At 36.0% G+C, this 24634-nt stretch overlaps 1 protein-coding gene across 1 annotated transcript in view; it reads left to right on the plus strand.

Moving 5' to 3' along the window:
- The first annotated feature begins 9155 nt into the window (after positions 1-9155).
- Positions 9156-24634, plus strand: part of sh3gl2a (SH3 domain containing GRB2 like 2a, endophilin A1) — a 37292-nt gene continuing 21813 nt past the window's right edge. The window contains exon 1 of the mRNA XM_039694541.2: positions 9156-9324. Coding sequence (XP_039550475.1) covers positions 9280-9324 — 45 coding nt within the window. The 5' untranslated portion in view covers positions 9156-9279. The remainder of the gene's footprint in view (positions 9325-24634) is intronic.

Here is a 24634-nt window from a genome sequence, read left to right on the forward strand (position 1 = left end):
ACTTTGGCAATGTAAAGCCAATTGCTGATTATTTTGTGATGCAGAGTTTTTAAAAGAAGAGAGAGAGTACTTGACCATTTTCCACGTCTCCATTCATAATATGTAAACACTCATTTGTTTTGAAGTATAACCCTGGGCGCAATATTTATTCTGCAAAAGGCAACAAAATGCTTTTTCTGTATCCATATTTGAGTAATAATTATGTAAAAAAAAAAAACATTTTGGAGAAAAATGTTGAATTTTTAAATAATCTTTAATAATTTATATATATAAATATATATATATATATATATACATATATATATATATATATATATATATATATATATATATATATATATATATATATATCCAAATTCAAAACCTAATACATGCAAGTAATTATGACTGAAAAAATCCAGCAACTAGGGAGTAGACGCTACACAGCCATGGATAAATGTTTATTGGGCTATAGAGCCATCTACTGGTTATACAATAGTATTACAGATGATAAATGGTGTGTGAGTCAGGTAAACATTTAGTACTGTAAAATCCCTTAAAACATTTAAATAATTTGTTTGAAATAATTATTTTAAGTCTGCAAATGGTTACTGCATGTGGGAGTTCAAAGCAGTTTGTATTGTTAGATTATAATATATTTCCTTTCTCATTTTCCAGGGATTTGAGCCACTTTTCCATAAACAAAATTCTGATGCTGACACAGAAGATGGAGTGATAATACCAGAGATCAGGGGCCCGTTTCAATAAGGAGGTTCAACCAACTCTGAGTTAAAGCTTGAACTCAGAGTTGACTTACCCTGAGATGGGAAACTCTGAGTTTTCGTTACAGAACAGCTGAAATGAGTTAGTTCAATCAACTCTGAGTTGACCGACTCTGAGTTAAGCGCGTGCACCACAACTATAAAAAGCCATTATCAATGGAGCACAGATATTATGAGTCACCATGGCAACAGCGCCAGACAAAAAGAGGTGTTTATTAATTACCAAGTAATCTAAATATTGTAATTTAGTTAAAGGGATTACTCTTAATTCTTCTGTAATTTAAAATAAAATATGATGCAATTACATTAAATAGGCCACTACATAAACCAATTAAGTATAAAACAATAGTGGATTTAACATACATTTTTAAAAGGTATATTTTTTATGTAACCTTCTCCCTCTACACACTTTGATCAATTCAAGAATAATTCATGTAATTGTATATTGTGAATTTGAAAGAATTAAAAGTGCAGTTTCTTGTCTCTCCTCTTTGTATTAATCAAGTGGTTGAGGTTAAGATTTAGCAATTAGTAATATGTAGACCAATACTTTCTAGAGATAGTAGCCTGATTATTACATTAATCTAACTACACCGTTGAAGATGTCAGTTAATAATTCATAACTATTTTAGAGTAACTTACTGTTATAATATAGGCTAGTAAACTTACTGTTATTCAACCTAAAGTAGGCTACTATTACTTTGATAAAATTTTACCTAAGTTAAAGTAAAAATACCAGTCTAAAAATCCACTCAAGTAAAAAGTAGTTAATTTAAAACATGAGTAAAAGTTGCTGAGTAACTTGTGGGGGTGGGGTGGGGGACTCCCCCATGTGGGGAGAGTTGAGAAACATCTCAGAAAATATCACGGTTTATGGTATTAAACAATTATTAAATTTATAAACTGCATTCTTAAATTACGGTTATTATTATCATCAGTTAAAATGACAGTTAAATAAATTAAACATTTGTTCAATAAAACATATCAACTAACTTCAATAATTGATTATGAATAAGATTAACATCTTATTTTTTATCATTAATAACTTATTAAATTATGTTTGAAAAATAAGTGAGTTCTATTAAATGTTTTTATTCCAATTTTTTTTAATGATTTAATAGAAATATATTATCAAAAACGGTGGTAATCAAATAAAAGTTTAGCAAACGTTTTAAATCCTTTTATTTTTTGGCAAAGTGCTACAAAACAGATTTAGTCAATTAAACCATGGACAAACAATATATATTCCTTAAAGAATGTGTAAATACATTTTAGTATTATTGTTGGTGTTTAACGGCACTTCCTCTTTAAAAAAGGGGAGGAGACCGCAAGAAACTCTGAGTTTACTGAAGAAAACCTGCTCCCGACCAGGTTAGGTTCACGGAGTAAGTTACCATGGTAACTGACTCTGAGTATAAGTTACCTCTCTTTCAGAAACGGGCTTGACTTACTCTGCTGTCTCAGGTTTAACTTACCTCCCTTTCTGAAACGCAAAACCCAGAGTTTCCCTCATTTCAGGGTTAACATACTCAGAGTTTTCACTTAACCTCCTTTCTGAAACAGGCCCCAGCTGTCTCCATCAGACAATAATGTTACTTTGTTCGGACATATCACCTTTGAATGACTGGGATCCTTATCTTCTGACACCTGTTGTATTTTATTTTAATATGATAAAATAGCAAATATTTTAATTTCTTTGGAGCTCTAGATTAAAACAATCACAGTACACAAGAGGTTGCAGTTTATTCTTATTCTCTGCTGATCATGGATTAGCATATCAACAGCATATGAATGGGATAGTTCATCCAAAAATAAAATTCTCACTTATTTTACTCACCCTCATGCTGTCCCAGATGCATTTTACTTTCTTTCTACATATAAATACGAATTAAGATTTTAAGGAAAGTAATCCATCTCTGCAAGTCCTAAAGATGCTTTAAAAACCACACACAGTGACCGTGATGTCCATACGACCTCAGTGGATGAATCAATACCTTCTGAAGTGAAACAATAGGATAAAAAAAAAAATACTAATAATGTAAACTGTTTTAACTATTAAAAATAACTTCCGACCAACTGCCATACATGGGTACAATCCACTTGTGTTATGTGGACTCACAGAGATGTATTATTTAATTAAAAATCTTTGTGATTATACATTTTATTATCTATATTATGAGAATACTGTGCATTACATGTATAGTATGCAGTTAATGTTTTGTGGATTCTGGTCTTTCCTGTCATAACTGCATCCAAGACTTTCACTTTGGTACTTGTGTATATGCTGTAGTGACAATAAAGAATGAATACATTTATTTAAATTTTTTATTTAAATTCATTTAACTGATTTTATAAGTCATAATTGAACCTGTTGATAATTTGTTCAAATATATTTACCATTTTAAATGTGAGAAAATAATATTAACAAAATGAAATAAATAAAATGATCAGCATGATTAAAAAAATACCAACAAAAATATTCTTTGTGTGAAATATGTAATGAAATGCCCTTTGAGGTCTGTATCATCTGACAGCAACCCACGATTGTAATTTTCATATAGTTTAAATTCCTCTTATTTAAGTGATCATACATGATCATTTGATGGTGTAAATGCATATGGTAACAATAAGAAATTTGATGGCCATGGTTGCCAACCTTGATTACCTGGTTGAAGTGAAACTTTCTTGACTGCTGAATATATCACACACGTATACTAGTAGGCTATTCTCTTGTAATAGCACAACCTATTCAGAGCCTAACATGCAAACGAATCATCAAGAATAAACAAATATTCTACTAAAACATTGGACACAATATTTTAAGTAGTCATATACAGTGGGCCTACTTTGATGTACAATTACACCTGAATAGACTGATCTCTTGTGAACCTAAAAGCTTCTGTTGACAAAGTAATCGCAGCAGAAGGTAAATACAGATAAAATTAAAAAACAAACGTAACTTAATATCACTAAAATTAAATAGAAAGCTGCGCTTACAGACGCTCACATCCACACGTGTAAACACAACTCTGACGTCTTCACTTCCAGGTCAAGAAGCTGTCAATCAAAAACTCAGTAGCCAATGAGAATACACTGCTACTAGCCCCGCCCCCACGAGAGATTTGTGTCAGAACAGCGAACGCAAACTCAGGGAGTGTAAACGAAAACTTCAGAAACGTAAATGAAAACTCTGGAAGCGCATTTGTAAGTGTAGATCAGTAAACGAAATATGAGGAATAGTTAGCAAAACATGTAGTGTATTAAAAACAAAGTCAAAAAAATTGCTTGCGGTTCATTCTTTTTCAGTTTCAAAGATATTTTATTCAGTTTCAATTTATATTTTCATTCGTTTCTTGAAAAGTTACGTTCATTTTTATTGGCTCAATATTAATTCCATACAAATCCCCCCCGGTTCCTACGCCAGTGCCCACACCCTGGAATAATAAAGAGCTAATGTTTGTAGTCGATAGAGATTTTAATGAAATATGACTTCCTGCTTATCCTGACGCAAAATGACGATTTTTACATCACGATAAGTAGGAAGTAAAACACTTAAATCCTTATTTCTCCAATCTCAGAGGAAAATAAGGGAATAAACCATGACCATTCAAAAATATGACTGGGTTTCTAAAGATACAAAGCTTAATGCAAATGGGTGAAGTGACCCTTTAAGAATCTGGGTGTGCTCTTTGATACTAATCTCTCATTTGAAAGTCATGTGTCTAGTATCTGTAGAACCACATTTTTCCATCTTAAAAATATATCTAAATTAGCTACGCCATATGCTTTCATTGACAAATGCGGAACAATTAGTTCATGCGTTCATGACATCAAGGCTAGATTATTGTAATGCTCTACTGGGAGGTTGCCCTGCACGCTTAATAAACAAACTTCAGAGAGTCCAAAATGCAGCCGCTCGAGTTCTTACCAGAACCAGGAAGTATGACCATATTGGCCCGGTTCTGTCAACCCTGCATTGGCTGCCTATTAAACATTGTATAAATTTTAAAATATTGCTGATTACTTATAAAGCACTAAATGGTTTAGCTCCGCAGTAATTGAGCGAACTGTTAACACATTATAGTCCTTCACGTCTATTGCGATCTCAAAACTCCGGCCAGTTGATAAAACCTAGAATATCAAAATCGACTGCAGGCGGTAGATCCTTTTCCTATTTAGCACCAAAACATTGTCCGGGAAGCAGACACAATCTGTAAGTTCAAATCTAACTAAAAACAATCTCTTTGGCCTAGCATACGCATAACACACTATAGACTTCCTAAATTCAAATTAGGCTGCATAGTTTAGATCAGCCGGAACCGGGAACACATCCCGTAAATCCTGATGAACTTGGTACATCAAAAAAGAAGGATGGCGTCTACGCTAATATCAGTTTCTCTGTTTATCCCGAGGGACCCTAAATGGTGGACCTGCGCCGGGACCCATCCCGACTCATCCAATTTGTTTTGTAATCACTGTTCTTTTGTTGGCCAGAGGAGAACTGGCCCACGACTGAGCCTGGGTTCTCCCAAGGTTTTTTCTCCATTCAATCACCTGATGGAGTTTTGGTTCCTTGCCACTGTTGCCTCGCTTTGCCTTGAACCGGAAGACAATACAATGTTGGATAAAGTCGTATTTTTTGTTATTTTTGGACAAAAATGTATTTTCGATGCTTCAAAACATTCTAACGAACCCACTGATTTCACATAGACTACTTTGATGATGTCTTTATTTATTTTCTGGACAGTACACCGTACATACCTTTCCAGTGGAGGGACAGAAAGCTCTCGGACTAAAACTAAAATATCTTAAACTGTGTTACGAAGATGAACGGAGGTCTTATAGGCTTGGAATGACTAAGGATGAGTCATTAATGACATAATTTTCCTTTTTGGGAGACCAAACCATTTAAGGTTGAGCCACTGTAGTCACTTGGACTATTTAATTCAAGCAGATAGAAGAGCAACTTTGACTGAAATAACCACTTGTTACAACTCAGGTATGCAGCAAAGCATTTGTTAAGCCACAACCTTGAGGCGAATGGGCTACAACAGCAGAAGACCCCACTGGGTACACACTACACTACAAATCCTCTACAAATAGAAAAAAGAGGCTATAATTTGCAAGCGCTCACCAAAATTGGACAGTTGAAGACTGGAAAAATGTTGCCTGGTCTGATAAGTCTCAATTTCTGTTGAGACATTCAGAAGGTAGAGTCAGAATTTTAAACAGAATGAGAACATGGATCCATCATGCCTTGTTACCACTGTGCAGGCTGCTGGTGGTGGATGTTTTCTTGGCACACTTTAGGCCCCTTAGTGCCAATTGGGCATCGTTTAATTGCTGTGGCCTACCTCAGCATTGTTTCTGACCATGTCCATCCCTTTATGGCCTCCATGGATCCAACCCCTGATGGCTACTTCCAGCAGGATAATGTACCATGTCACAAAGCTCAAATCATTTCAAATTGGTTTCTTGAACATGACAATGAGTTCACTGTACTAAAATGGCCCCCACAGTCACCAGATCTCAACAAAGTAGAGCATGTTTGGGATGTGGTGGAACAGGAGCTTTGTGCCCTGGATGTGCATCCCACAAATCTCCATCAACCAAAAGATGCTATCCTATCAATATGGCCAACATTTCTAAAGAATGCTTTCAGAACCTTGTTGAATCAATGCCACATATAATTAAGGCAGTTTGAAGGTGAAAGGGGGTTAAACACAGTATTAGTATGGTGTTCCTAATAATCCTTTAGGTGAGTGTAGCCTATATAAAAAATGACGGAAATCATAATATTACATTTCTTTTCTATGCAAATGGATGAGGGCCGACAAGGGGTGTGTTTTGTGTGCATGCATGTGAGTGTTAATGGGCTATATGCATGCATAAGTTCCGCATTTGACGCAAGGATGCTCGTCAGTTTCCGGTTGGGGAGATTAAAGCGGAGGAAAACGGGATTATGGCAGTCTTCAAAATGTACTGTCAAAAATAATATTTGAAACGAAACTTTCATAAGTTTAGATGTAATTTTATATATAGTTATGTTTATTTAATATAATTTTAAAAAGAAGCATAAACACAACGAGGGGTGTCTGTTTTGTCTGTTTTTGTGACTAACGTTTCTTTAGTATAAACATGGAGTATAAAATTCAATATAAATTCTTGGTATTGCATTGGACTCGGCGGAAGTTATCGAGCATCCTTAAACCTTCACCAGAAATACCGCCATGCATAGAGCCCATTAGTTTGGTCTACTCTATTGCGTATCTTGAAACACCCCCTCTTTCACGCCTGGAAACACACCAAGCCAACGACGATGAACTAGCGCAGATGACAGCTTGTGTTGTCACCTGTGTCGCGGGAAATAAAGCTGCACTTGTACACACCGAGCGAACTACAGGCAACTATCAGCAATGTGCGTTCTGCACCTGCGTGTAAATGAGACAACTGTCTATTTCTCCAGATATATTCATCTTTATTCGTCATTCAAAAAGAGAAACTGATGCTACAGGCTGCAGATACACAAACTGTAAACAAAGCAGTGCATGCTTACCGTTTGAATATCAATCCTGTTAAACACTTTCTTTATTCTACTCCACTCATGTTAATATTGAAATATTCGCCAAGGAACACTCAGGTAAGATAACATTAGAACAGCCTTATATGCGCTGTTTTCACTTCTTTGCTAGCTGTTTTGCTAATATTATCCCGCTGACTCATTCACTAAGCTGAACAGCCAATGAGAATTCCCTCTTTCACTGACATGTCAAATCGGCCAAAAAAAGCCGACGTGGACCAATTTCAGCCGACGGTGCGGCACACACTGAGAAGTCGGCCAACACACAAAAATTAGCCCACAATTAGCCACAGTCAGCTTGGTGTGTTTAATTTACAGAGATGGAGAGATTGATCCTTTACATTGATGGCTCTATCTCCCCCTGACTAGCTGATATAATGTCTCACTTTAATGTCTCACTCAACAGATATCACTTCCGGCGCTTGCGCAGACCAAAGCGTCCACTCCCTCAGATCACTTGGACGTGGCTGTGGTTACATGAGGTAAAAACAATTTAAATACTGTTAATTTTCTCACACAAACCACTCGTGTCTAAGGCCATCAATGTGTACTTACATTTACCAGTCATTTATGCTGCGTTCATGTGCTATGGTAATTATGGTAAATACCAAAAGCAGACGTGGAAAATGCACATGAACACCCCCTCATGTGGTATTTACTACTGGGCAACTCGTAGAATATTTTGATGGACGAGTTGCCGAGATGAGATAACCTTTGACCATTTCAAAATGGCGGAGACCACCTTGAGAGTCGTGAATGGTAAAAAATATAAATACTATTCATGATCTAGAAAATATACAGCATATTATTTACCTTTTGAGTTTTGATAAATCATTTTCTTGCTGTAGCAGATGACTTAAGCAATCTAAAATAGTTTTAGCTAAATAACAGGTCTGGATCTCCATCTTTTTACAACATTACAACAACAAAAGCACTTGAACGCAACACGCTGGTAAATACCAGTTCACAAGTGGAAAATATCCTATTTTCCATAGCATGTGAACGCAGCATTAATCATGTTTAATTTGGACTTCTCTGTGCATGCTCTTTGAGGTGAACCTCACATTAGCCTATATGACAGACAAGAACGGTTTGACCTAAAAATATCAAAATTGAAAATACTGTGGAAACAAAGAGACCTACATCTTGGATGCCCTTGAGGTAAGCTAAAACATAACAAAAATTCATTTCAAAGTGAACTATCCCTTTAATAATGTTGTGTGTGTCTTAATGTTCTTCTGTTTGTTTCCCCTTTGGTTTTACAAAATGGCCTAATATATGTTGTGTTACTTAAAAGAAATGTTTAAATAGCATTTATTTTTGTATTGTGTTATATTTTTATGCTATAAATGCTGTTAAAAAATATTCTGCACATTAATGGCCAATGTGTTATGATGTGAGATGTGGTTGGCTGCTGTGGGCCAGAAAGTCCGGGCCACATTTTGGTCCCACTCCGCCCCTGGTACAAAATGTTGTGGACTTCTTTGGATGGAGAGATGGAGCAACCATCTACGTTTTTATTTTTGTTCCACCACAATGTAGCGAATTAATGAACCGTGACAGATCACTCCAATATAAACATTTAAAGCAAACGCCTTGAAGATAATTTTTTCAGTTGGCAGTTTTTTCAGGCATCTCCTCCCTTGACCTCCAATAAAACAGACCTGCCTTTTTCTACCTGTTGGCGTTATGCCTTGTTGAACTATCCTTGAAGGTTCCTCGTGGAGGAGGATCGAGCTCTGCTCTAATCTGTAGAGAGGCGGTATCTGATGCGTGATGTCACGGCCACGTCATCATCAGCTGCTATAATCAGCCTACGCTTGTGGTGATTCCCAGTATACAAGGGTTTATCTTTGAACGTCTCTCATCCACGTATCTGTGAGCATATTTACATCTTTGCACATCACAAACGGCGTTAGCACTAGTCCAATCGGTATCATGTCTGTCGCGGGACTGAAGAAACAATTCCACAAAGCCACTCAGGTAAGAAGCAACGGCAATGAAATTCATCATTCTCTTGACCATTGCATTCGTGAAAATGGGTTTGCTGCAGTGCTACAGCAGACAGAACAGCTTGCGTCCTGAATCGTAATGCGGATCTTTACGCGGAACAGTGTGTGCTTCTTTGAAAGCAACGTAATATGATGTATACACAAATAAATGCACTAACGTTGTTACCAGCAGGCTAGTCACTGGCGTCTACAATAAATTAATTCAGATGAATGTAACTTATGTGCAAAGTCTTTTCGTGCTGTTTTTGTCAGGTGTTATTTGCACCGATTAAATGACACCGTGTGGACATAAATATTTAAGATGCGTAGATGAGTTGTTGCATAATAGCTTATATCCTTAAATTGACCTCGATGCCCTCTAAAGCAGTCCTGATGCTGTGACACTTAAAACCATGATGATCTAAAGCCACCACATAGCCTTAGCGTCCAATACTGAATGGCATTTTAATAAAGATTTTTTTTAAATATTTACTATTTCCATTTTAATATCTTAAAATAATTAATATGTTGTACATTTATATTTTATATGTTAAGTCTTTTGAACCTATTGCCTATTAAATACACACACACACACATGCATACACATATTTTTGTATGTGTGTGTGTGTGTGTGTGTGTTAGATGGTCGTGGGAGCATAAATTCAGAATTAATAGCTGGTTAACAATGTTCTGGTGCCATCAGACTAGGTTGAGCCTGATTCACTCCTGGGTTAGTCTGTTTTGTCCATCTAAGTGTCCTTGCCTGAGGCTTTCCCTTGCATTAATCAAAATCTCATTGAATGCTAACCGTTTGTGCAACAAAGGTTTTGGAGGAAGTATCTGTCATTTTAAGGATAGTTGTGGAACTGCAGCATCTATTGGAACCACTGCTCTCACATAAATGCATCACTCCAGCATCTCTTAACATAGTGCTTCTCAAACCCGGTCCTGATAATATAAATCAGGTTTGTTTGATTTCAAATAAAAAGGAACATAAAATAAAAAAAGAGAGCGAGAGAGAGATCTATATTCAAAATATGCACTGTTGGGGAGTGGAGGCCCAGGCACGAGGTTTAACTAATATGACAGCTGGCTCTCTGCACATTTTTTAGGCCCCAATCTTTTTTAAAGGGAATATATGACATTCTGTGAGTTGTGGAGCTGGACTTGCATCTCACTGCCTGATATTAAACAACATAATCTGCCTTGTTCTGACCAATCGTCAGGCTCTGACATCATCAGTGCATGCTGCGCAGAGGGTGGCATGACTCAGAGCTGCTCTGTAGAACAGATGGTTCCTCAAAAACACTGCTCCTCTCACAGCTTGCTGTGTACTTTATACACAATCTTCATGCAGTCGTGACAAAGTAGTGCCTGTTTGGTGAAATGTTTTTTTTTTTTCTTCCCTTATTTATCTCCTTTCAGGTATGTAGAGACAGGTTTATCCTGTTTCACCTGCATTATTTATTCTTGGAAATTTGCTTGTATAGTGAATATATAAGCACAACACTTGTTTCACTACATGCCTTCTGGCTTTTCCTTGTCCAGAATGATATTTACATAAGAGAAGTGAGATTTCATGTAAATTGTCTAAACATGGATGTTTGTAATTATGCAGAAGTTTTGTTTTGGAAATCTAATTCTATTTTATAAAGTTGAGTTTTGTTTAACCTGACAATTCTAGCTTGTAATACAATAAGCCTGCTTATATAGTTAAATTGCCATTCATCGATATGCTTTTCATTTTATTTTCATCACTTGTTGTGTAATGCAAAAGACTGAAGCCAAAGATCAAGAAGATGATCACTGCTGGGCATTTGGGGATGGATGAATGTCACAATCAGCCATTCTAAAGAAAGTGTGACCCCTTCATAAAGTAAAGGTTTCTTTAGCTTCTTTCTCTTGCTTAAGGAGTTGCTTATGTACCACAGCGTCTGTCTCAAACATGGCTGATGTTTTATTTATTTTATTTCTATTACAAATTCTAGACATTGCTTACTGCAGTGTTTTTCCTATTTAAATTGCCAACTATACCACACACTTCGCAAGCCAGTGTTTTTTTAACATTTTTGTTAACTAGTGCATCTTTATTAACAAGTAATGCAAACAAGGATATTTTAACACCTAAAGGATGAGAATCTTCTTTTCTTTGTCTCTTTAGTCTCTTATGTTTCATTCTTTTGATGTATGGTATCTTAGTAAATTGTATATCTTGTATTTGGACAGGTGTAAAATTATGTGCAGCATCATTGATTCGCTATAATATATCTACCAGTTTCAATTACTTCAAAATTATTATCAAACAGGTGAGCTGACTGTCTACCAATACAGGATTTCTAAGCATCCCATGTGACGTGACATAAATGCTGTCTCAAATTGTAGATCGTGGATTATACTAAAATATCCTTCCTTATATCCTAAAATAGAATGTCTTTATAGTGTTATACAGGTGATCTTGTAGTTAGGACTAAATGAGTACATTTGTCATTGGGGGGGAAAAGCATTACATTTAAAAAAAAAAATGTTATAGAGAATTAGTCATTTGTTAATTTGAAAGTCCTTCTAGCCACTTACAGTGTCAGTTCCTTTTGATGGTGAAGGTGATAGGGTTTTTAAATAGTATATAATTTTATAAGCCAATTTAGGGTTATGTGAATTTTATAAACATTACCTGAAAAAGTCTTCACATTTTAAACGTTTTAAAACAATAAAATTGCAAAAAGCAACAACATGGTCAAAAACATTTATCTAGTCTAGTGCATGTTCACATAGGAAAACAACAACAAAGTTTTTTTTTGTGTTTGACACAAAACATTTTTGGTTTGAATGGCTGCCTATTTATGCGTCACAGAGCAACAGCTGAATTTTCTCAATGTTTCCTCTCAAAAAATAGTCATTCGTTTCATTTGTTTGTAGGTAAATATCTACTTAATTTAGCGCTGTTTGTCTTCCAGATCTTCAGTAATCTTGATCTTGATACTGTCATTTTCGATTGCCTATCTGTGAAATGGCTTCAGATGATTCAGGGAGTGAGCAGTCTGAACAAATGCAAACCATTTGGCAAATTCAGTTAAACAAACTAAAAAAAAAAAAAGATTAATTCACAAATGATTGCCAACGCAGGTTCAGTCTACAGAAATATAGGGCACACATAATAACTGCGTACTACTGTAAAACGTTTCTTAGGTCAGTTGCTCATGGATGTGGGCAACACTACTAACCTCTGATTTGGAACTCTTGGGAACACGTCCAGGTTTTCATTTCTTATAGGGCTGGTGGAAAAAGTGCAAATGGCGACATCATATTCAGGTTGTGTGACCACAAAACCATGTAAGCTAAAAGGAAGATAAAACCACATTGTTCACTTGAAATGAGGACAAACAAAACATTGTTTGTGCTGACCACCATATTCATTGTGCTGTGTGTTTGTGCAAAGAGCATGACACCATCAAAATTCTAGAGATATTTAGAAACCATTTACGAAAAGTCATGTCGTGTATACTTCTGAATATTGTTGGGCTTATTACAGTATTTGATTGTAAGGATGCTTGGTAAAAATATGCGAAACCAAAAATACCTTTTTTACACTAAATCATTAGATTATTTATTTAAGAGGTAATCAAAAAGATCCTATGCCAGATAGTCAGACCAGGGCCCGTATCCCTAAAGATTCTGAGAATCCTCTCAGAGAGCTCCTAACTTAACCTAAAAATTCCTTGCCAGGAGTTTTAGCTTAGAAGTGATTCCAGAACATTTTCAGTGAACTCTGAGCAAGGAATGGATGGAAAATCCTATCTTAGTGAGGAGGTGTGGTTGACCCCGTTGCTAGGTATGAGTCATCATTTCAAAAGCCATGAATAGTTGATCCTACAAGTTTGATGAAAATTAACTTTTGGTGATAATGAGCAAAGGATGTACCCTCAAATCAATAAACATAATTATACACTCTAATCTTATGCAGACTGCAATTGTAAAAAATATTTTCACTCCCATATATTCACATATATTCACACATACACATACTTTCACTCCCATATCGTGAGCTTAGAATTATAAGGTTCTATCTCTGTTTAGGGTAGTTCTGAGATATTTAAGCATCAATGTTTTTACATCCCAGCTGGCAAAACTGTTATGTAGTAATATTATACTGTAGACATTATACTGTTTTTTTTTTTTTTTTTTTACAAAGATAACACCACACAGGCATTAATAAACACCTAATGGATCAGATTATGTCAAACTCAATTTCGACCAAAAGTGGAGATTGAACCTTATAATTCTAAGCTCACGATATGGACCCCATTGAAAACAAGATGGCCTAACTCAAGGAGCTGTCCTTAATGAAGTAGAAATTGCAACGTTACAACTCGGTGTGATCTTAAAGAGGGTAACACGGCTCAGCTTTTATCAATGTCTGTGATTGCTGGCTGGTCTATTTATGAAGGCTTGTTAACAAATATCCTACAAACACAGAAAATGGAGGGAAAAAAAGGAAAAAAGAAATTTTGTGCAGCTGCTTAGGGGAACTCCTAAGCCACTAAAAGTCCTCTTCCCTGCTCTTAGCAGATATCGCCTTAGGAGCCCTTTTAAGCGCTAGGAATCTTGAGGAATAGCTTTTATATTAACTGGGATTTTCGTGTCACTTTTAGGGGAAATTCTAAGAAAACGTCATGACTCTGAGAATTTTCTTAGAATTTGTCCGCTAGGAGCCATTTTTTGTAAAAAAAATTCTTTAGGGATACGGGCCCTGGATTGTAAAATGCAATATTTGTTATTTAGAATTAATAGATTCATAGTGCACTGTGTGTACATTTTTTTAGACCATTTTCTATTTATGTATAACACTCTGGATACATTAAAGTCATGTCGCTTCAAGCCCCCTAATATGCTTACAGTATTGTTTGTGTGGCAATATTTACAGTGAATCGGATTCTTTAAGTAAATGCTCCGTTGTTAGGGTACAGACTGTTTTGTCTAGTATAGAAGATTGTTTAAGGCCTTGTGCTAATGCGGTAAATGGATAACGATATATGAAACGCGCTTGTGTTTTAAATGGGAACATCACTAATCTTATCTTTGATATCTTGATAGATTCCCATCATCTGAAACTCTCCATTAATGGTCAACAAAATGCAACAAAATTTACTTGTTTAAGATGAACCTATACTAGGCATGTTGCTCAAAAAAAAAATAGGACTGTCAAATAATTAATCGCATCCAAAATAAACGTTTGTGTTTGCATAATATATGTGGGTGCACTGTGTATAATTATTTTATATACATGAAAAGTATTTTCATGTACACTGTGTATAGATTTATATATAATTTATATTATATATAAATATAAATAGTTTTCATCCTTATTTGATTTTTCAACGTCCACCTTTGGGGAAGATAATTTTGTCTGATCCCAAATAGAATATACTATATAAAGAAACTATAACATTCTATTCTATTCTATTCTATATTCTCCGAATCATCACTTAGTTGTAGATACTACATGCCAGGGCAAGGGTTCATCCTGCTATTACGTAATGGCTGTGTGAGGCTTAAAAATTACATCACTATCACAATAACTACTGTTTTTAGATTCAAAATTATTCTGGATTGACACTTGTCATTGGTATTTTAATTGAAGCGATCATGATCTCGTCTTTCTTTTTGAATGTATATGAATGTCACCAATCTCACCATATGATCACTGCTGTGTCATCCTCTGTTCAGTGCCTCTGTTACCTTCAGCATTGTCATACATGCACTCCAGCAAGGGCTCCCATGTCCCCACTAGCTGGCCATTTTGGATTTAAATTCTCATTAATGCTTAGTTGTTGTTTTTTTTTTTTTCTTTCTTTCACCAGAATTTAAAAATAATTTTACAGTTTTTAGTTTTTTTTTTTTTTCAACGCATTCTCACCCCAAGGCGTCACCTTTGACCATGCTTCAATATTTGACGTTTTAGGCGCCCTTTAGCGTCACTTACATGACGCGATCCTACGGCGTCATCTAACTGACGCTAAAGGAAAGCGTCAGTTAGAGGACGCGGTTAGGTTTAGGTGTGGGGTGGGGGTAGGGTACATGCGATCCTAGGGCGTCATCTAACTGACGCTAAAGGGCGCCTAAAGCGTCAGATATTGAAGCATGTCCAAATGCTTCCCAAGGCGTCAGTTAAGTGACGCCTTGGGGGTGAGAATGGGCTGTTTTTTTTGTTTCATGACATGTTTTACTTTTGCTATATATATATATAAATGACAGTATAAATTATAAAAATAATTTTATGAATTAAAACGTTATTGCTTTCTAGCATTTAGAGCACACAAGAATATCTGTTGTTATCGTTGAAACGGATGCATGCCTCCCTTAGCCATCTTTATGCATGAGCTTTCTCAGCTGCCCTTAATTACACACATGCATAATAATAATAATAATAATAATAATAAAAGAGAGACACAGCCTCGCTGGAACTGTCTGTCCTGCCACATCCTGTGTGTCCCTCTCTGCCATGCAGACAATCACAAATCAAGGGAGGACATCCTCCTATAACCTCCTTCATTTGTCCATCTATCTGTTCTATTTATAAAGCGTTAATCTTTGGTGGTTGTAATCCAGGAGGCACAGACTCAGGGGAATATTTTAAGACCGCCTGACTGGAGGGTGGGGGCGGAAATTTCTCTTCTGTGCTGCTGTCACATTGGGCTTCATGTTAATGCCATTTTCCTAGTTAGTAGCTTTCCAGGTAACAAGGTTGATCCGAAGCATTTGGGTTTATACAAGTATAAATAAATTTTTAAAAAAAATGAATTTTTCAGAAAATAGCTTAAATTTGTTTTTTAAATTATATTCAAAACTCTGTAAACTTGACTTACTATTAATGAAATTAAAGTAATTTAATAAGTATAAGAAATTATATAAAGAAAAATTACTGCATTTATTTATACTGTATTTTAAAAAAATTGTAAATTAAGTATACATTTATATAAAATTTTTTAAATGTGTAGCTCATTATTTGAAAGGTTTGTCCTGCTAATTATTATCATTATTCTTTGTATTTTTTTTTTAAATAATCGTATTATTTTTATATTTAAGTTTACTTTTGTACTCTGGCCCTGTGCCAAATGGCGCACTTAAGGTCTTGTGGACTTACAATGGCTGCCACATGCGTGTGTTTAAGTCTATGAGACCGTAGGGTATCCCATTTGTCATTTTAGGTCTCAAAAGGCTGGTCGCAATTTGCAAACGCCCCCTTTGCGTCGATATTTTCCCTTGATGCGCACTAATGCAAGCTCCGCTGCAGACTTCTTTCTGACAGTCAGAGCGGGACAATTTCACTTGTGCCGACTCGAAGAAAACCGCAAGTGTTTAGGGTGCCATTTTGGACAGGCCCTCTGTTTTTAAAGGGAACAAAGTTGCTCTGCTCTCCAGGTTGAAATGTTTAGGCCTCTGCCCAGACACACAACAGTTGATCCAAATTGCTTTACTAAGGAAATTGTTAATAAATATGAGAAATGCACACATCTTTACTAGCTCGAACTCGCCCATTAACGTTCACAAACATTCATGGCATACAACCATCTTTAAAATATTGGTTATATGTTATTTGATCAGAATGTGCATTTGTTATGCACATATCATATCATCATTTCAATGCAGAAATTCAAAGAGTGCGTGTGAGAAACCCTGAGAAAAAGGTATACTGGAACAATAATGGAATGTTTCCTTGCATGAAATGTGTGAAATTACACCCTATATATGGACAATTTAGTAGAGTCCTCAGTTTGTCAAAAACGTGCATGAGTTTGTATTAAGACCTTGCTGTGAGGAGTCGTTACTAACCACTGAGCCATCATGCTCGGTTCAGTTTTGAAATGAATACATGCACAAACTGCTCTTATTTTTGAATTAGTCAGACAGCAAGGCCAACACTTTCATAACGGAACATGGGGCCAATCCATGCACACATTGTCTTTACTTCTGAATAACTAAAATACACCACAGACAGTCACTTTCTATTATAAAGTTACATTTTCATTTTTTGGACGGTTTACTTAGTCCCATACACGAATGGTATAACGGCATAACCACTGCAGTCAACAGCTTGAAGTATCTATGCTGTTAAATACAACTCTGTAGACAAAATGTATGCAATTATGGCAGTGTTTGAAAATAAGTGTTACTGTGGACAGAGGATTAACCAACCAGTTTTTAACCAACTACAATACAGTAAAGGGCCAGATACAGAAAAGTTTGCTTTGATTTTGCTAGGCAAGACATGTTCCTGAATCAACACATTTTGTTAATGCTGGATGAACATTCCTGTCTAACGTAGTCCTAACTCTATCTCTAAACCTAACCCTAACTTAACCCTAAAATCAGAGGGAAATTATGATTTGTGAATTGTAGCAAATAGCATTGCAACTCCATTTTTTTTTTTTTAAGTTTTACTTTACATCTGTAGGAGTGTTTATTGCTGCCTCGCGCTTCTACAGTCCTACTTCTGACTGGCAAATTTGGCTTGTGGGATGTTGATTGAGCATGACAAAGACTTACAATGGCTAATGGACATATTGCAAACTGCAGAAGGGAAATACCTTTTTATTATATATAATTTTTCTAGTTACATCAAGATGTAGTGCATTAAAGTGAGATGCTAATTGCAATATTTGCACATATTTCTAGGTCTGACCAGTTTCTGTTATTGTGATTTGTTAGTAGGCTATGTGTTAATACTGTCAGCTAGGCCTGGGCAATATAACTGTCATGGCGATGATGACTATCGTTTGAGGTTTTTGTATAATTATTTTTAGATTGAGAATTGTAAATTAAATCTGTGTGGCACAGTGCTACTTGGTTATTGAAAGAAAGGTGCATGAATGAGGAATAAAGAGCTCATGATGTTAAAATTAGGTAAACGTTGTCTGATTGGTGTCTACACATTTTCCCTACCCATCAAAACAATCATATCTGTATGTGGAAATACTCAATCATGTTCTCAGACTTAAGTTTTTCTCTTTGGATAAACTATACATTTTTAAAAAATATTGCATATGTTATAATATTTGATGTTGTTTTACGTCCTGCCCAATGTTGTCCTACAAGCAATGTTCATATTGAGGCTATAAACAAATATAGTGAATGTAACCATGTAGGCTATGCTACTGTATGTGCAAAACAATCACATTATATTCTAGCATTGCAATTTTACAATTATTTATATTGTTGGCTATTTTACTCAGAATTATTGTGCTCCTATTCTATTGTGCTCTGTTTGTTTGGTGCACTCGTTCAGATATCGTTGCAGAAGGCTCATCCGAAATATTTGCATGAATTTCTAACATTTATGATGTTTGTTAGATTGAGAATATACCTGCGAAATGTAAGTAATGTATTCTACAGTACCTGTATCTCTCTGGGGCAAGCCGCATTAAATTATTTAACTATTAAACTATATCTTACAAGTTATTTTGAAACCCTTAAAGGAACACTTATGACTTTTTGAGACTTTTGCTATTCACCATATCCCCCAGAGTTAGATTAAGTCCATACATACCTTTTTCATCTCCGTGCGTGCTGTAACTCTGTCTGACGCACCCATCGCTAGCTTAGCTTAGCACAAAGACTGGATGTAAATGGATACAGATAGCATACTAATCCCAATAAGAGACAAAATTACGCAAACATTTTCCTATTTACATGTTGTGATTTGTATAGTTACAGAGTATACAAATAACAAGGTCATATGAAACACAGCCATCTTTTAACCATATAGATCTTGGGAACCATATTCTCAGAAGGCAAAGCACTGCTACTTGGGTGGAGTGATTACCGCAGCACCTGAGACGCACCATGGTGAGGAGCAGAGAGTTCGTTCGGAGTTTTAGTATAGAATCAGGAATTACTAGATATCAAAAGCATAGTTTACAATCATGGGTGTTCGCTGTATTGTAAAGAGCTACGACAATAAACAGGGGAGACCAGGTAAAACCATGATGTTTCATAGAATTCCAACCACAAATGCATCCTGACTAATAAATATCACAGAGCGTAAATAAAGAATTATTATTACAGTATTTGATATATTTTTAAAATGCAATTTATTACAGCTGAACCAAATGTATTTAACAGCATATAATACAGTAGGCTAATGTTAGATAATTGCATTACAATAGGCTAGAATAAGGGGAAAGTAATAGCACAAGGCAAATGGTTTTTGTACAATGAACCCACAGTAGCCTACCCATACTGGACAAGGTCATTGTTTCTAAAAAAATATATATATATATAATGGGCTACTCGGTAGCCTTTTCAGGACAAATACTGCATGATTCAACATTACACATAACACATCTTTAAGTAACAACAAAATATGATTATGAGCTTTAAACTGTCCAGTAAAATAAATTATATAAGTTAAAATGGTCACAAGTTAAAATCTGTCTCTCTCTCGCTCAGTGTCGCTCACAGAGTTGGCTTCGCTTTTGTTCAGTCAAGAGCCTCATAGACCAATGCGGTCTGCATGTTGTGTGTGTGTGTGTGTGTGTGTGTGTGTGTGTGTGTGTGTGTGTGTGTGTGTGTGTGTGTGTGTGTGTGTGTGAGAGAGAGAGAGAGAGAGAGAGAGAGAGAAAGAGAGAGATGGGGGGAGAGCAGGGAAAGGAAATACAACTGAAAGAATACGCTGCATGTTTTAAATAGCATTAAAAAAAAATAAACGAAACGCAATATGTGGCGGTGAATTAGTTTATGTGTGGGAAACGCTGCATAAAAGTCACGTGCGAACTGCTCGGCTCGGCACTGAGGGCTTATAGTGTCGAGTTTCTTAACTTTTTTGCCAATGAAAGCAGATCCGTAGAGAGCCGCTTGGCAAATTAAATCTCTGATGTCCCCAGAGTGTGTATGTGAAGGTTTCGAGGTTTCAAAATACCCCACACATATCTTTATATACACTCTAAAAAATGCTGGGTTGTTTTAACCCAACTTTGGGTCAAATATGGACTAACCCAGCCGTTGGGTTAAATTTTTACATTACATTTTTAACCCAACATTTCGGGTTTGTCCATATTTGACCCAAAATTGGGTTAAAACAACCCAGCATTTTTTAGAGTGTAGCATGTTAAAGTTATGTAGCAACTCTTTAAATGCAAATGAGCTGCAGCTCCCGACACAGTGGACAGAGCTTCAAGAGTGTGTGTTCGCAGCTCCGATTACCTCATGCAGACACACACTAAAATGTCAGAAACTCTTCTGCCTTTTATGTTTAAACTGGAGTCTGACAAAGAAGAAGAGACTAAGAAGTGACAACATGTAGAATGCAACAGGACATCTCTGAATGGTTAGTTGATGAATTTATGTTGCTGATGCAGAGTTAACTATCTTCATTTAGCATATTCTGTCAGGATAATCTATAAATCACTTGTATAGGAGTGACTTTCTATTGCATGTGTAAAGACAGATGCTACAGTTTGACCTGACTCACAAATGTGCTTGGCTTAACAGCTGTTCCTCTTCTCAACATGGGCTGCATGTTCCCGGGGGCAGGGTTTGTCAATTTTAGGGTTAGTGATGTCACTAACCTGGGAGGAAGCTTGTGTAGTTCCTACCAGCTGTTTGTTTTAGTCCTTAAAAAAACGATTTCTTTAAAAGCAAATATCTCCCTTTACTTTGAACTTTGAGCATCGTTTGCTTGTCATCGGCACAATGCCCTGAAGATGCCTGAGAATTCAACGTTTTTTCACAGGAGTGGCCGCACTCACAGCATTAAACTAGTTGGCTAAAGCATAGCTGTCAACCCTCCCGTTTTTTCCGGGTTTCTCACGTATTTTAGCTCTTTTCCCGCTGTCTTCCCGTTTGAGTATTTTCCCGTAAAATATACCGTATTTTTACTCTCTGATTGTGTGAGACGTACGGGCTCGGACAGATTCGGCTTGAAGTCGTTTATCCTCGGATGCGGTGCCGCGCGCGCTGGCCGGAGACACACTGGCTGCGTGGCGTGTCCGTTTTTATTGCACGCTGCCTGCGTGACACGACCAGAAAACGCGTGCATGCTAGAAATAGAACTGACGCCTATTTTTCACGCGACAGGCAAGCGTGTTTCTTTGCCTGGAATTTCTTTGCGTTTCCAGGCAAAAAAATAAATAAAAAATAGGAAACGATGTTTAGGCTAGCTGAATGTAATTTTGTACTCGAATACATATTAATAGACCATTTCACAAGATGTAAACAACACTGGTCCAGAAACACTTCCTGTTTCAGTTTGTAACTGTTTTCTTTATTTCACATGTAAAGAAAACATCTTAAAGATGTTGGTTTAACTTTTTGATTCAGTTTTAAATGTTCTGTTGGTTGTATTTTATCCCAGCTTTTATGTAGTGTTAAAAAACTGAAACAGGAAGTGCTTCTGGACCAGTGTTGTTTACATCTTGTGAAATGGTCTATAGGCCTACATTACATTTTGATGTTTGAAAGTGTAGGTTTTTACATAAATTCAGATATCAATGTAATTTAAACAAATAATAATTATTATAAATAGATTTTCAAATATATGAATAAAGTATATTTTCTTTTTTTTCCATTTGTTTCTTAAGCTCTTAACAATGTTATTACATGAAGAAGAAAAAAACCTTGAAAAAAAAAACCGTTCTGGGCCTAGGAGGATATAAAGATAGGATAGTGTGTCTTCTGAGTGATGGTCCACCATCAGGCTAAATAGGCTCTTTAAAGCTACACAAAATGTGTAAATGTAATTAAAATAAACAGACAGCCCACTTCCCTATTTTGCGGATTTTGGAAGATGTGTGATAGGCTAAATGTTGAAATTGTTGTCCAAATGCTAGAGCAACACACCCTAATCCAAATGTAGATTTTTTTTCCCTTTAAATGACACTGTCTCGTTCTCTCTCACACATAGGCTAGTTATGAACACCTTAGACTTTTAAGGATTGTGCTTTATTTTTAAAGTTTGTGGGTGAGAATCGTGCAAAAAAAAAAAAAAATCCCTTATTTTGGGGATGGATTCCGGGAAAACTCACTTATTTTCAATGTTCAATGTTGACAGCTATGGGCTAAAGCGACCAAGTGTAACATTGCTTATTGTATCATGAGTTGAGACACTGAGTGATTTATGAATGTGTTCTATAAATGTCAAAGTTATATTAATGTGTCATTTGAAATGCGCATGTATATTGTTTTGGACAAGTTACACTGTAAAAAGTAATACATAGATCTAACTTATAAAAAGTGAGGCAAGTGACTGCATTGAATGTTTTAGGTTGAGTCAACTTGCAGTCAACTTTTTAAGTATATTGAACTTTTTAACATTACTTAATATGAACGCAATATCAAGTTTCAGCATTATTCTATTAGTGGAGACAAAAAAAGAATCAAGACAAACGGGTAATGAGAGGAATATAGCAGACCGGTAGATACACTTTTTAAAGTCTGGTAGTTTTTAGTTCCCTTTCAGTCAAGAACGTCAGACGTGGGCTGCATACGCAACCAGGACGTTCTACAGTATATTAACTAGATTAAGGATTTTAGTCATCACATGTCAGGATCTTAAATGATCACAGACAAAAGTTGAGTATTTATGTTGGTGGCAACTGACAGCTTGCCAAACTGCCTCAGAGAAAGTCTGACTGATAATAAGAAGCTCCTATATTTGAAGATTTTTACTGGTTGTGGGGAGGAAACAGAACGGTGATCATATCTGCCTTTTATTGGTGGTTGGTACATAGAAACGGCAAAAGAAATGTAATTGTATGGAGCCTACACTATTGTTTGCAATTTTACTTATGTTTTACTTACCTGTGAATAGTTAGACTATAGCTGTAATTGTATATTCTTAAGTTTTTCTTACCTGGATGTGAAGCTTGAAGACCCCAGGTAACAAAAGTGCTTGGGTATCTAAAGACCAGGGAAATGCATGTTAGAATAAGGTTAAAAACCAGTGGTAAATGTAGTTTAAGTAATGGGTTAGAAATAATTTTTGTCGTTTTTGACTATGCAGCATTAAAAAAAACACGTGGATAAAACCTCTAAAATCAGACAGACTAACAGACTCTGTGCATCTGCTTAGTAATGCAAAAGTAAGCTACACAATCTCTGATTGCAGAGTCCTGTCAAAGAGACATGGCTACCTTGTTTTGCCTGCTGTCCTTAAAACACCATCTTACTTTCCCTTATTTGCCCGTTCTATTGCCTGAAGGCTTGAAATTGCTACCGTTTCGATCGCATATTATCCCGAAATTGAATCATTGCAATCTAAAATTATAACTGAGGGCATTTGTGCAACTAATATTGCCTACATATCTGCAGGTAAAGCGTCATTTAGATGACGCGGGTAGGTTTAGGTCTGGGGTTGGGTAAGGGTTAGACGCGATCCTAGGGCGTCATCTAACTGACGCTAAAGGGTACCTAAAGAGTCAGATATTGAAGCATGGTCAAAGAAACAGCCAGCCCATTCTCATCCCAAGGCGTCAGTTAGATGACGCCTTGGGATGAGAATGGGCTGGCTGTTTCTTAACGTTCCCATTAAGTTATAACGTTCACATAAACGTTATTTCTGAATGTTCTAGAACATTCAAAACGTCCAGTTTTTAGACGTTGTATTAATGTTTTCTTGGTTATGTTATTCAAAATATAATAAGAACGTTCAGTTCTCCCGTTATATAAACGTTGTATTAACGTTCTTGCTTAGCTATAAGAACATCATTCAAACAACGTTCAATACTCTTGTTATATAAACGTTGTATTTTAACAATTTTATTTCCTGGTTATAAGAATGTTATTATGTTAAGAAATAACAATTTTAGGATATACTATTCTACAATATTCACTGATGACAGTAAAATAGATCATCCTAAGTAATTTTATTGCAGTAATTCCTCTCTCAACCAGTAGAAAATGCTTTGAACACCTGATTATGCGTGAAGAAAAAAAAGGCCATAAACCGGAAAACCGGCTTAATTTTGAAAAAAAAAAGTGCTATAAATTTTTTGTCAAACTGCCCAGCACTATCCTTAAGTTGTTCCAAACCTGTATGCATTTTGTTTTTGTTTTATTTTTTAAAGAAAAAATAAGATATTTTGAAGAATGTTGGCAGAAGCCAAATCCCCCCCAATGAACTATCCTTTATGACAGACTGCAGCTAACAGCTGCATTTTTTAAGACCTGATTATGCACATGAAGCTGATCTGACATGTATGCATCCGATTGTATCTTGACAACTCTTTGTTCATTCAAAGACTCAACTCATTTGAGACTGCTTATGAGAATACTCGCCAAAAAAAACAAAAAAAACCCAACAGGCTTTT

The sequence above is a fragment of the Pimephales promelas genome, chromosome 6 (genome assembly GCF_988280905.1).
Source record: "Pimephales promelas chromosome 6, fPimPro1.hap1.1, whole genome shotgun sequence".
Lineage (NCBI taxonomy): Eukaryota > Metazoa > Chordata > Actinopteri > Cypriniformes > Leuciscidae > Pimephales > Pimephales promelas.